At 55.8% G+C, this 13,023-nt stretch overlaps 1 protein-coding gene across 1 annotated transcript; it reads right to left on the bottom strand.

Annotated features, from left to right (window-relative positions):
- Window positions 1-2,554: 2,554 nt before the first annotated feature.
- Window positions 2,555-10,064, bottom strand: PRPF19 (pre-mRNA processing factor 19). The gene is made up of 15 exons (XM_043973217.1): window positions 9,807-10,064; window positions 8,761-8,910; window positions 8,527-8,603; window positions 7,819-8,034; window positions 7,633-7,695; window positions 7,358-7,399; window positions 7,183-7,257; window positions 6,643-6,718; window positions 6,412-6,521; window positions 4,773-4,928; window positions 4,533-4,602; window positions 4,352-4,437; window positions 4,043-4,213; window positions 3,826-3,931; window positions 2,555-2,728 (listed from the first exon to the last, which is right to left on the bottom strand). The coding sequence occupies exons 1-15, from the start codon at window positions 9,823-9,825 to the stop codon at window positions 2,631-2,633; spliced, it is 1,515 nt and encodes a 504-aa protein (XP_043829152.1). The 5' UTR covers window positions 9,826-10,064; the 3' UTR covers window positions 2,555-2,630.
- Between the last annotated feature and the right edge of the window lie 2,959 nt (window positions 10,065-13,023).

Below are 13,023 nucleotides of genomic sequence, written 5' to 3'. Positions count from 1 at the left end.
GTTTGGCACCCAAAGCCCAGCTAGTGTGAGACTGGTGCTAACCATTTGTTGTGCAGCTGCGTGGTGGAGGCAGACGGGGTCAAGAAGACCCGGGTTTGGGCAGCTAGGTGGCACAATGGATAGATCTCTGACCCTGGATTCAGGAGGACCTGAGTTCAAATCCGGCCTGGGCAAGTCACTTAACCCCAATTGCCTCACTTAAAAAAAAAAAGACGACGACCACCCGGGTTTGTGTGCTGCCCGAGACACTTCCCAGTTGTGAGCCTGACCAAGTCACTTAAACTCAGCCTCAGTTTCCCCATCTTTAAATTGGGAGTATCACCTGCCCCACAGGGTGGAGAGCATCAAATGGGAATGCACGGGCAGCACTGTGGAACCCTAAACAGCTCCATGTAAATACTGGCTCTATCAGATGGGACCCTGGACTGAGGCGTCAGAAGACCTGAGTTCTAATGCTGCCCACGATGTTACTGGCCTTGTGGTCCTGGAAGTGTCACCATCAAGTGGGACAATAACAGCACCTGCCTTCTCACTAGGACCTAATGATGATATAGATCAAGTGCTGTGCAAACCCTAAGAGACCAAAGACAAATGTTTGCGGTTAATGGACTGCTTTTCTTGGGTGGGTGAAAGTAGGACCCCAGGACTCAATGTAGGATGGGAGGAGAGCTGGCTCAAGCATAAAAGTCTGATCCAGAGACGTCCAGGCTGCAGGGGCTGGTTATAGAACCCGGGGAACGTTGGAAAGGCACCTGCAGAAGGCAAAGTGCAGGACCAGGTGAGGAGGGATCCAAGTTCGAATGCCACCTCTAACACTCACAAGCTGCATGACCTCAGCTAAGTTGTTCCAGGATTTATTGATTGGGCAATGGGACTAAGATTTAATGAGATTTCTCCCCAAGGTGCTCAAAGATGGGCATCTCAGGCCCTGCCAGGGCCCTCTCTTGGAAAAAGCATCTCTGCTGTTCTTCCTGAGAAGTCATGTGGTAGATGCTTCTGGGTGGGCAAGTGGGAGAAAGGAAAGAGGGGAGAGGGAGGAAAAGGGGGAGAGAGGGGAGAGGCATGTGCTCGAGCACGTGTGTGTGTGTGTGTGTGTGTGAGAGAGAGAGACACAGAGACAGAGACACAGAGACAGAGAGAGCGAGCGAGCACACGAGTATGTGAATGTGCATGGCTTGGCATCCTCGGGGCGTGGCTCACTGCTCGGATGTCCTGGCCACTGAGGCCCCCTCAGGCTGTGTGATCACTAAGGCAGAAATGGAGTGCCCACTTGCTGTGGTGGTTTGGCATCTGTCTATAGGCTGTCCCAACAGCCCCCAGGACCAGGCCCTCAATGCTCCTGACCAGTACAAACCAGCCTCCTCTGCAGCTAAGAGCCCGCACTCTTTCTCCAGGGGAGGCTGAGCCTGTCTAACGTGTTTCAGCTAGAGAGACACAAGAAAACATTCCTTGGAGAGTAATTTGGAACTATGCCCAAAGGGCTATGGGACTGTTCATAACCTTTGACCCAGTGGTCCCACTGCTAAGTCTGTAGAGACCATAGAAAAGGGAAAAGGAGCCACATGTACAAAAATATTTATAGCAGTTCTTTGTGGTGGCAAAGAATTGGAAATGGAGGGAATGCCCATCAGTAGGGGAATGGCTGAACAAGTTGTGGTATATAAATGTGATGGAATACTATTGTGCTGTAAGAAACGATGAGCAGGAGTTCAGAGAAACCTGGAAGGACTTACATGAACTGATGCTGACTGAGAGGAGCAGAGCCAGAACACTGTACAGAGTAACAGCAACACTGTGTGATGATCAATGGGGATAGACTTGGCTCCTCTCAGCAGTGCAACGATCCAAAACAGTTTCAAAGAACATATGATAGAAAATGTTCTCAACATCCAGAAAAAAGAACTGAATTATGAATGCAGATTGAACCAGACTGCTTCTATTTTTGGTCTTTCTTTTCCCTTCTTTTTTGAGGTTTTCCCCTTGTCCTCTGATTCTTCTTTCACAAGATGACTAATGTAGAAATGTTTAATGTGATTGTACGTATACAACCTGTATCAGACTGCTTTTTGTTTCAGGGAGGATGGTGGGAAGGGAAGGTGGGAGAAAAACATTTAGAACTAAAAATCCAGTGAAAACAAATGTTGAAAACTATCCTTATATGCAACTGGAAAATAATAAAATACTTAGAAAAAAGAAAACATTCATTTATTTTTTTAATGAAACTAGATCACTGCTTACAAAAACTTGCACATGTTCCTGTGCCCTCCCCTCTGCTCAGGTCCCCCGCACAGGAGCCGAGAGTCCCAAATCATTTCTATTTCAAAGAAAGGGAAGCTCTGGGTCCCTCCAGGGCAATGGCTCATCACAGCAACCCCATCCATCTCCCCTGTGGGCGCTGGCTCTGGGGTGTAGACCCCTGTGGTACCTGGAGGCAGCCCAGGGCAGGGCGACCCACACCTCTAGGACAGTCAACACTGGCTGAGGCCACCGTTCAGACCAGAGTGAAAGGATGTGAGTGTCCCTTCCCAAATCCCCCCCCTCCCCTCAGTCTTTCCCCCCTTCCCACCCCCCACCCCTAATTGCTACCCACTACGGAGACAAGGCCTCAGTTTTTCTGGAGGGGACGGGGCCTACAGGCTGTAGAACTTGAGGCTCCTGTCCATGCCAGTTGAAGCGATGAACTTAGCGTGGTGCCCAAAGGCCACCCCTGTGGTCAGGCCACTGTGCTCTGAGGGGAGAGAAGGAGATGCCAATTAACCCTGACTGAGCAGCCACCGGGACTCGGAACACAAGGACAAAGCGGACAGTACTCCCCTCCGGGAGCTTCCGCTCCATCGGAGTCACCCTTGCACCTCTGCCACAGAGGAAACTGGCTCGACAGAGTAAGACCAAAGGCCGTTCACCTGTGGCTGAGGCCAAAGGAGGTGATCATGGGGCTCTCAAAAGAATGAGGCCAATGCAAACTGGGACAAGAGGTAGGGATGGTCTGTGTGGGAGGGGCTGTGGAGACAGCCTGGCTCATGCATTGCTGATGGAGCTGTGAACTGTCAACAAGCACTTACTAAACGTCTTCTGTGTGCCAGGCACCATGCCGAGCACCAAGGATACAAAGGGGCAAAAACAGACCCCCACCCCACCCCCGGCGCTCAGAGTCTAATGGAGAAGACAACGCAGAACTGTGGACAAACAAGAGCTAGTCTAACTTGGGGAAAGCGATTTGGAAAGATGCCCGTGTACTCTGACCCAGAGACCTACTACTACATCTCCACATGCAAGGGGGTCACAGGCAGAATCAAGATAATTATCATCAGGGGCAGCAGGGGGCGCAGTGGATAGAGCACCGGCCCCAGATTCAGGAGGACCTGAGTTCAAATCCGACCTCAGACACTGGACACTTACTAGTTGTGTGACCCTGGGCAAGTCACTTAACCCTCATTGCCCCCCCCCCAAAGAAGACATCTCAATAAGGAGGTGTAATCTGTAAATGTTCACATATTAATAACCCCTTAAAAAAGATAATTATCATGAGAACTTCCTGTAAAGGGGAACAAACATCTGCTTTGGAAACAAAACAGAAGCCCCCCCCTCCCCCAATGACAAAGTAACTGGTGGCATAGGAACGTGACAGGCTGCAAGAAACAATGAAGAGCTTCATGCAAAGAAGACTCGGCCGAACCCATCCCTACCTTTGTCATCCTTTCTCTGCATCCACAGAGGATGCCCGCTGTGGGCAGTGCCACCATCTCCCACTCTCCCTGCTCCCAGGGTCTCCCTCCTCCAGCCCATCCCCCACTCAGGGGCCTGAGAGAACAAAGCGCTTCCTACCTGTGAAGTGGAGGATTTCTGTCCACTGTTTGCAGATGTAGATCTGAACATCAGTGCCCCCAAGGGCCAAGTATGTGCCACTCTGGTCAAAGATCAGTGACTTCACCTGCCACAGAGAGATGCGAGAGGATCTGGTTTAAGAGGCCCCGGGGGGGGGGGGGGGGGAACGGAGGAACGGAGAGCAGACTGAGGGATCCAGTGACACCCACAAACCCACCTCAAAGTTGTTCTCCAGCTGCAACGTCTTGAAATTCTTGAGTTTGCGAAGATCCCAGAGTTTGACGGACGAATCATCGGCCGCAGTAGCCAAATAATAGCCATTCTCTGAGAAGGCGATGCTGGTGATGGGGCCAGAGTGTCCAGGGAAATTGGCCACATTGGTGCGTTCCTGCCGGCGGGCAGAGAGGGCGAGTTAGCCAGCGGGCAGAGAGGGGGGCCGGGGATTACCGGGGCTGCCTGGCCGCGGCTGCTGGGCATGCCGACCGGTGCTGACAAAGCAGCGTCAGACTCCAGGTCTCCCGCCTACCTTCAAGTCCCATATCTTGATTTGAGAGTCCATGGTCCCTGTCCCAAAAATCAGCCCGTCAGGATGGAACTGAGCACAGGTGAGGGCTGCGGAGGGAAAGGAAGACAAGCTCAGTCAGTGCCTGCCTGACCACGACAAAGGGAAAGGAGGGAGGAATCTGCGGGCCTTCCCGGCCACTTACCGCAACCCGAAGTCTCATCGGTGACCTTGGTGAGCACCCGCCCTGTCTGGATGTCAGAGAAGGCCCAGTACTAGACACAAGAACAGACAACGAGGCAAAGATGAGAATACAGGTGCCCCCCAGAGAACACAAGCACCATGCTCATGGAGGGGGCTCTGTATTTAACGTCACTGCTGTTAGTCCCAGCGTTCCAAGGAGCTGATTTGCCCCCCCACAACCATGAGCCTGGGAGGGGCTCACCTGATCATCAGAAGAGCTCAGGAGGTAATCACCCGTGGCATGAAGACTCAAGCCAGTCACGGCGCTCTCGTGTGCCCGGACGACTTGCACACAAGAGGCATTGGGAACCGACCAAATGCGGATGGTGGCATCTGGGGAGGCAGAAAACACCAGATCCTGGGGAAGAAGAGACACAGGAAATGAGAAATGCACAAGCCTGACAGGACAGGAGACTCCTGTGAGTGTGAACTGGAGACAGCCACCGGCCGGGCCCTGACTTCATCACTACTGATTTTGCCTACTGGCTCAGCCCCTTAAAAAAGGACCCAAAACTTTCCCCAGGTCTGAGGAAAACGTTTGGGGCATTTTTCTGCTTTTCGTGCTGCCGCCTGGAGGATCTTCCTGCCTTGACCGCTAGTCAGATACCATTGGGGGACAGCTCCGGAGCCCCTCGGCGATGACTCCCACTGCCTTCCAGTCGTACCCTTCCCCTCCGTGTGTCTGGTCTGGTCTGGTCTGGCCAGACCATTTCTCTCATCTCAGTCTTTGTTCCTGCCGCCTCCCAGGGTCGGAGGGCCTCCCCACACAGCTACAATTCCCATGTCCCCTCAGGTGGTCTGTCTCTGTGAGACTTTCCCCCTCAGTCCCCCAGGGCCAAGCCCAGCCCCCTTGCTATCAGTTATCTTCTGTGCAGACATTGCCATATGTGGAAGCAGCCCAAGAGTCCTATCTGTCTGTGCACCCCCAGGGCCCAGGCCCGTGCTAGCTTGGGGATGCTCGGTCTAGACAGTGATGGAGGGCCGGCATGTCACCAGCAGGGCCACACTGCCACCTAGCGGCAGAGGCAGGGAAGGGCAGGCCAACCTAGAGGAGATGCTTGCTTCCTCTTTGGTTTTCCAAGACAGGCCATAATGGGAGGTCATTAGTGACGCTTCCTACCTTCCTTCGGGCTGGGTTCAAGGGGTCTCCAGGATACCCCGAGGCCATGCAGAGCAGCTTCAGAGCCCAGGCCCAGAGGGTTCCCCCAACCACCATTCCTAGTTTTAAGGACCCCTATTCCACAATCAGTTTCTAAACCAACAGCAATCATGAGTTAAATCAAAGGTCAACAGAAGCACGATCTTCACATTTACTGACAAGAGGATCCTCAGAATAAGGTAGAAGGGACCTAGGTTCATTTCATCCAAACCCTCAATTTTACTTATGAGAAAACTGAAGCCGGGGTGGAATTTGAACCCAGGCCCTAAGCAGACCCAAGAGCTCTTCCTGCACAGCCTGTGGCCTCCTCAGGCTAGAGCAGCAGCACACAACCACCACGCAGCGGCCGGGCTGCCTGCAGGGAGGGCGCCTTCCCACGTGTGCTAGGTCAGGGACGCTTCCCTTTGACTTTGGCCTCATTGGCCTTTAAGATGCTCCCAGGGAATGCAGCTGGCACATGGGGGGGGGGGGGCGGCGCCGCGGGGGCAGACACTCGGTCCCAGGGACCCAAGCCCATTCCCGACCCAGCCTCAATTTTCCCACTTGTCAGCCAAGAGTGCTGGACCAGACAACCTCCAGCACCAAACAAACAACCCAAGCCCGAGGACTGTCCTGGACAAACCACTGGCCTGTGCAAGTAACTTCCAAGCCCCAAGATGTGCTCCAGCAGCAACAGCCTCACCTGGGACGGGTGGAACACCACGCTGGTGACCTTCTTGGCGTGCCCTTTGAGCGTGGCAAGGATCTGCTCTGAACTCTTGTCGAAGACAACAACGTTCTTATCCGCCCCTCCTGACAACGAACCATGGACAAGGAGCTGTGAGGAGGGCCCAGGCCACCCCTTCTTCCTCCTCACCCCACTGGATAATGCCCCGGGGGAGGGAAGGCAGGGGATGCCAGCCCAGCCACTTACCGGTGAGGATCTTGTTGGTGTCCGAGGGGCAGAGGTCCAAGGCAAGGATGCCCGGGATGCTGGCACTGTGCAGCCCCTTTACAGAGAGAAGGGAGCCTCAGCAGCCCAATACTAACCGAGGTGGTCCCTGGAGCTAGAGCCTGATCCCAGGCCTAGGGGGAAGCGCGGCTTCTGCTCCCCCTTCAGTGCCCAGCATTTACAGCCCTTGCTCCCTCCCAACGCCCTCCCTGACTAAAAGTAAGGAATTCCCCATTCTGCTCTCAGCAGGGGCCCCACCCACCAAGTGGGAGAAGGGGGCTGAACTGGGTTGGGAAAAGGAGCGTTCAAGCCGCTCCTCTGAAAGACCACCTCCCCTCCCACCCCAATCCGGGGGATGTTCCCACCAGGACACCCTCAAAGGAGAGACGGGCATGAAGGAAGGGGCCCCTTCTACTTGAGGACTGGAGATGAGGCAGAAGCAGAGACAAGATGCGGTTCCCAGGGGGTACAAGGACTGTCACAACAGGGCCCTGGGGTCAAGTTCAGAGGAGGGCCACTCACCACATGTGATGCCACCTGCCGGTATTTGCTGAGCTCCTCTGGCTTCACCAGCTCCTCCGGCACCGTCTTCCCCCTCTGAAAAGACAACAGCCCGGGAGGCCACTGGTGAGTGGGGACAAAGGCCCCACCTAAGCCCCCCCTTCTCTAGAGCCCATCTCCAGTGGGGAGGACTCACCTTTTTACGCTCCGTGGTGAGCACTGTTGCTTTGTCTTGAAGCTGGAGAGGAGAGCAAAGGACCATGAAACACAGGCTAGAGACCGACCCACAGGTAACGTCGGCACCAGGTCACCACCCATTCCCTTCTCCAGACCAGGAGACAACAAAAGGAGCTGGGACTCAGTCTGGCCCCTGAATCTCCTGGGAAGGACACTAAGCCTTTATGCAGGGAGGGAAGGCTTACGGCCCTAGAGCTCTGCCAAGCTTAAAATGGGGAGTGTCACAGTATCTACCTTCTGGATGATCTCGGGGGTCATTCCAACCAGCTCTCCCAAATCCATCGGCTCGCCAGCACCCTAAAGGAGAGAAGAGCAAGGCTGAGAGGAGGCCCCAGCGTGGCCGGGATGGGCAGGAGGCCCAGGGGGACACAGCCGTAGGCAAGCAGTCCTGGTCAGTGGAGCAGCTGGAGACTCACTCACCACGACGCTGGGCTGAGAGCTTGGCACGGCCTGGGGGACGATGAGACCGGCCTGGGGCTTCAGCGTGGCCAGAGCTTCTCGGGCAGCAGTGACCTCCTTGGTGAGACGGGCAATGACACGGCAGGCGGCATCGTGCTGGTACAGCGCGTGGGACAGCTCCTGGCGGGTGGTCTGCAGCTGCTGGCGCAAGGTGAAGCTGTGCAGCATGACCGCGTCCTTGGGGAGAAAGGGGCCGATGTGAGACCAGAAGCAGCCGGCCTGGTCCCCGGCCAAGCTGCGCCAGGACGAGGGAGAGATGACGAGCGAGACGGGAAGGAAGCTGACAGAGGCCGGAGTACAATCTGTGGTTCATTAGCCCACAACCCTCCTCTAGCCAGTCAAAGGGAGACGTCCGGGCCTCCCGTGCCCTCTGCTAACAGAAGCTGACCCGCTGCTTCGGCTCAGGGGCCCCACGCTCCCACCCTGACGTGAGGTCCGTGGGCCCAGGAAACAACAGGCTACCCTCGTCCACACAATCCCCTTGGACCACAGGGCACAGGTGGGGTGAGCCGACGGCGTCACTTTTAACACGCCACCCCACCCCTCTCCCCTGGTCCCATCCACATGCCCGGAAAAGGAAAACGGGCTTCTCACGACATAACTGCCACATTCCACCCCTCTCCTGGGAGGGCTGGCACCCGCCGCCCCGCTTCCCCTCGGCATCCTCACCCATTCATCTTGCAGGGCCTTCAGGATGGCCGGGATGCTTGTAGCAGACGGTGGCTTGGGCCGGATGGGGTGGGCAACTATCCAAGAGACAGAGAGAGGTTCTGGACAGATTTCCGGGGAAGTCCACCCCTCCCAGGTCCCTTCCCTCCTGGGCCCCTGCCCCCCCCCTTTTGCCAGGTCCTCCTCCTGCCCGCTGGAGCCCCTGGGCCCGGGCAGCCCCGGGGGAGGGGGCACCTTTGATGTCGATGAGCTGCTCCTCGGACAGAGGCTGGTTGTTGATGGGGTCGGTGCCATTCTCCGCGATGTACTTCTCGATGAGCCTCCGTTCGTACACGTGGTTGGAGACCGGGGACACGCAGGGGTGCTCGGGCACCTCGTTGGAGACTGAAGGGAGAGGACTGGTGGGCGTGGCCCCCGCCCCCCACCCGAGCCGGTCCGAAGCCCCATCAGTGGCTTGGGTTTGATCAGGAGCTCAGGTCTGCCGGGGGCGGGGGGGGTGGGGGGGGGGGGCGCCTCTCTGGGGCCCCCTCCTCCCGACCTTCGCGGGCTTGCAGGGAGACCCCCGTGAGGGTCCGAGTGGGGGCTGTCATAGCCCCCCCCAGCTGTCAGCCCGCACCCCCTGCCCCCGGCCCCGCTACCCCCAGAGAACCTCCGCACAGCAGGGGCTCCTTGGCACCCGGAGTCTCCTGGCCCATCCCCCCTTTCCTCCAACAACACTTCGCCGCCGGTGACGGATGTGGGGGGGGGGCTGACAGCGGTAGAGATCCCCCATTTAGGGGGTCGCCCTCAGACCTCCCGATTCAGGGGGCTCTCCCTGCCCGGGGCTAGCCCGAGCTCCCTGCTCTGCGACGGGGCGGGCAGGAGGGGGCGCCGGTAGACCTACTGTGTGCACGTCCGGGCCCCGCCGCTGCCCCATCTCGGGGTCCCCACCCCCGCCCCTCAGTGCCCGCGCCTCCCTAGGCCGCCCCCCTCCCGGGTCGGGGGGCTGGTGTGGGCGCTCCTCCGCTGGAGGTGGCCCCTGTCCGGTATTCCTAGGGCTCGCCCCGGGCGCCGCACACAGTCGGGGCTTAAGAACTGCGTGCGGGCCGCTGACGCGCAGGCGTCCAACCCTTCCCGCCCCATGTTACAGGTGAGGAAACTGAGGCCGCGGCGGGACAAGCGCCTGGCCTCGTGTCACCGCGGCAGGGAGCAGCCGGGCCGGGCCGCGTCGGTCCTCCTCCCCGCCCCACCCGGGGCAGCAGGGCCGGGGGGTGGGGAGGGGCCCGGAGGCCACTACTCACTGGAGCAGATGAGGGACATGGCGCCGCCGTCGCCGCCGCGACCGCCGCCGCGCTGGGACTCCCTTCCCGCCGGGCTCTGCTTCCGGGGCCGCGGCCTCTACTTCCGGTTCTCCCCCTCTCCCGGGGGTGATTCCGCTTCGGGAAGGGAGAGGGGGAAAGAGGAGGAACGAGCGTGAGGCTTCACGTGGGGGAACCCGTCGCGCGCGGGATCCTGGGGCAACTAACGGAAACGGGCACTTCCCGGCATGCAACGGGCCCGGAAGGAGCCTTCCCGCCCCCTGTGCGGACTTTCCGGAGGGCGCTCAGTTTCTTCCGGAAAAACATGGAGTCGGGAACTACATTTCCCATGATGCAGAGGGAAAAGGACCCGTCCAATTCCCAGGAGGAAAACGGAGAGGTTGAAAGATCGCGAGATTTGGTATCTTGGGCCTTTGCGTTAAAATGAGCTCTGATCCTAAATCCGTCTGGGTCTGCTTGGGATAAATGGCAGGGTTTGGCGGGAACAATCCGGCCCAGCTTTAAATCTGAAGACACAGAACCACAGCGGTGGGGCGGGGCGGGGCGGGGCCTGAGATACCACTTGAACCGCCCCCCTCCCATTTTACAGACGGGTAAACTGAGGCACCGGGAGGGGACAGGCGTCCATGTTAAACCGATAAAGGCTTTCATCTGCCGTCCCAGGGGTACAGCCCAGCGCGATGCCTGGCACATACCCTAGAGCTGCTGCCTAAAGGCTTCTTGGCGAGGCCGTGTAAAAGCCGGACATTGGCAACACTGTCCAGTGAATAAGACCCCCACACACCTTCTGGGCGCTCACCATCAATCAGACCCCTGGGCGATACAACAGGCAAAGAATTTGCAAAACCTTTGGACTCAGGCTACATCCTGGTACAGCAGAGAGAGAGAGAGAGAGAGAGAGCTGGGTTTGAATACTGCCCCAGACACTTTGGAGCTGTGGGGCCATGGGCGGGTCACCAATAAGGTCACCTCTCTGTGCCTTGGTTTCCCCACCTGTAAAATTAGAGGTTGGGCTCCTTGGCTTCTGGGATCCTATTACCCAACATTTCTTATATGTGTGACCTTGGGCAAGTCCTTTGCCCTTCATTTTCTGCATCTGTGAAATGAGAGGGTTGGACCAGATGGCTTCTGAGATCACTTTCAGCCAAGGGGAAGAGCACTCTAATAAGCCAGGAGAGTCCAGGGAAATCTTCCTAGAAGAGGTGACAAGAGCTGAACCTTGAGAGAAGATGAAGATCAGATCTGGGGGCAGCTAGGTGGCACAGTGGATAGAGCACCGGCCCTGGATTCAGGAGGACCTGAGTTCAAATCTGACCTCAGACACTTAACACTTACTAGCTGTGTGACCTTAAGCAAGTCACTTAACCTCACTTGCCGCCCCCCCCCCCCACCAAAAAAAAAACAAAAAAGATCAGATCTGAAGATGCAGAACAACTGCCTGGGGGAGGCAAGCAGGGCCATTGTCCCTGTTCTCAATATCGAAGGCAGGATTTGAGTCCTGCAAGTCTCCCCCCGCCCCCCCCCCCCCCCCCCCCCCCCAGCAGGCTCACCAGATTCAGTGACATACCACAGGCAGGGAACTGGAAGGATCAGAGGGCAGACCCAAGGCTTCTAACCTGGGAAGCTGGGGAGGGCAGTGATATGGTGATGCAAAGCAGAAAGAAGACAAGTTCATTCATTTTGTATAGCACAGCTGGGGTAAAGGGTGAACAGGGGCATGAGCCAGAGAGAAAGGCTGGGACTGGTGCTACTGAGCAGAGCAGGAAGAGCACTGAATTTACATTCAGCAGCCTGAGCCCTGCTGCCTGTTAGCTGAATGACCTTGGACAAGTCATGGGATCAGGAGCTGGAACTTATAAGATTTAAAGATGAAAAGGACCTCAGAGGTCATCTGTGTCTCACCCCCTAACCCTCTCTACACCCTCTCCCAGTAATCTCATTAGTTCTTATCAATCAGCATATACACCAAGAGAAACAAACAGGTATGTGAGGGAGTCACAAGGTCCAGAGAGAAAAAAGAATGGGTTTTTGCACACTTAATATGTGTATGTGTCATACATACATACATACATACTACATATATGAAACATGCATAAACACATGTACTATGTATTGTGCATCTTTGTTCATACAGACACATATATACATACCTACTCATAGACTCGCTCCACAACTTAACCAACCATCTGACCACATATCACAGTGTGGACAAGTAGCAAGCATTGCCCTAAGTTCTGGGGACGCCAAAAAAAAAATATCCCCCAAACAAAGGCATTCTTCATCCGCGGAAGCTTTTTTCAGTATGACTGGTTAAACCAGACTCTCTTGATTGATTAAAAATCTTAAGAAGCAAATGTTCCAGAGCCTGATGCAATTGAGGCACTCTGTGGATAGAACAGTTGGCCTGGAATCAAGAAGACCTAAGTTTAAATCCAGTCTTAGATCATTCCTAGCTGCATGACTCTGGGAAAGTCACTTAGTTCTGTCTGTCTCAGTTTGCTCACCTGTAAAATTATTATAATAGCACCTGCCTCCTAGGGTTGTTGTGGGGAATTGAATGAGATAAGATTTGTGAAAAGCTCTTGGCATCGTTCCTGGTACCTGGGAGGCACCATTCCTATTCTTTTCCCCTTCCCTTCCCCCAATTAGCCAGATGTCATCCTCAAACAAGGACAGACCTGGAAAACCACCATCTCTAGGGAATCCTGATGCTTGCACATAAGTGCTTGTTTGTTGACTGACTGCTCTCAGGCTTCCTTCTCTGGGATGGTGGCCAATACCTTGGACAAGCTTGAACCATTTCCCTGCCTTGTCCTGCTTAATGCCCAAATTGGAAGGTTCATCAGCCAAAATTATCTCTATCATGACATCTTTCTTTGCGGGGGAGGGCAGGGCAATGAGGGTTAAGTGACTTGCCCAGGGTCACACAGCTAGTAAGTATCAAGTGTCTGAGGCCAGCTCTGAACTCAGGTCCTCCTGAATCCAGGACCGGTACTTTATCCACTGCGCCACCTAGCTGCCCCACCATCATGACATCTTTCAGGGACTTTGACCTATGTTTCCTCTTTGTTGGAAGAGAGCCATGAAGGTGGTATTTGGCTCAACCAAATCTGCTTCTCTAGAGTCAAGAAGCAATCAGCATCGTGGGAGCCCCTCTTCTCGTGTGACTGTAAAGATGTGGTCTGTTATGGGGCATCAT

Source organism: Dromiciops gliroides, chromosome 6 (genome assembly GCF_019393635.1).
Source record: "Dromiciops gliroides isolate mDroGli1 chromosome 6, mDroGli1.pri, whole genome shotgun sequence".
Lineage (NCBI taxonomy): Eukaryota > Metazoa > Chordata > Mammalia > Microbiotheria > Microbiotheriidae > Dromiciops > Dromiciops gliroides.
This window is presented reverse-complemented; position numbering and strand designations above follow the sequence as displayed.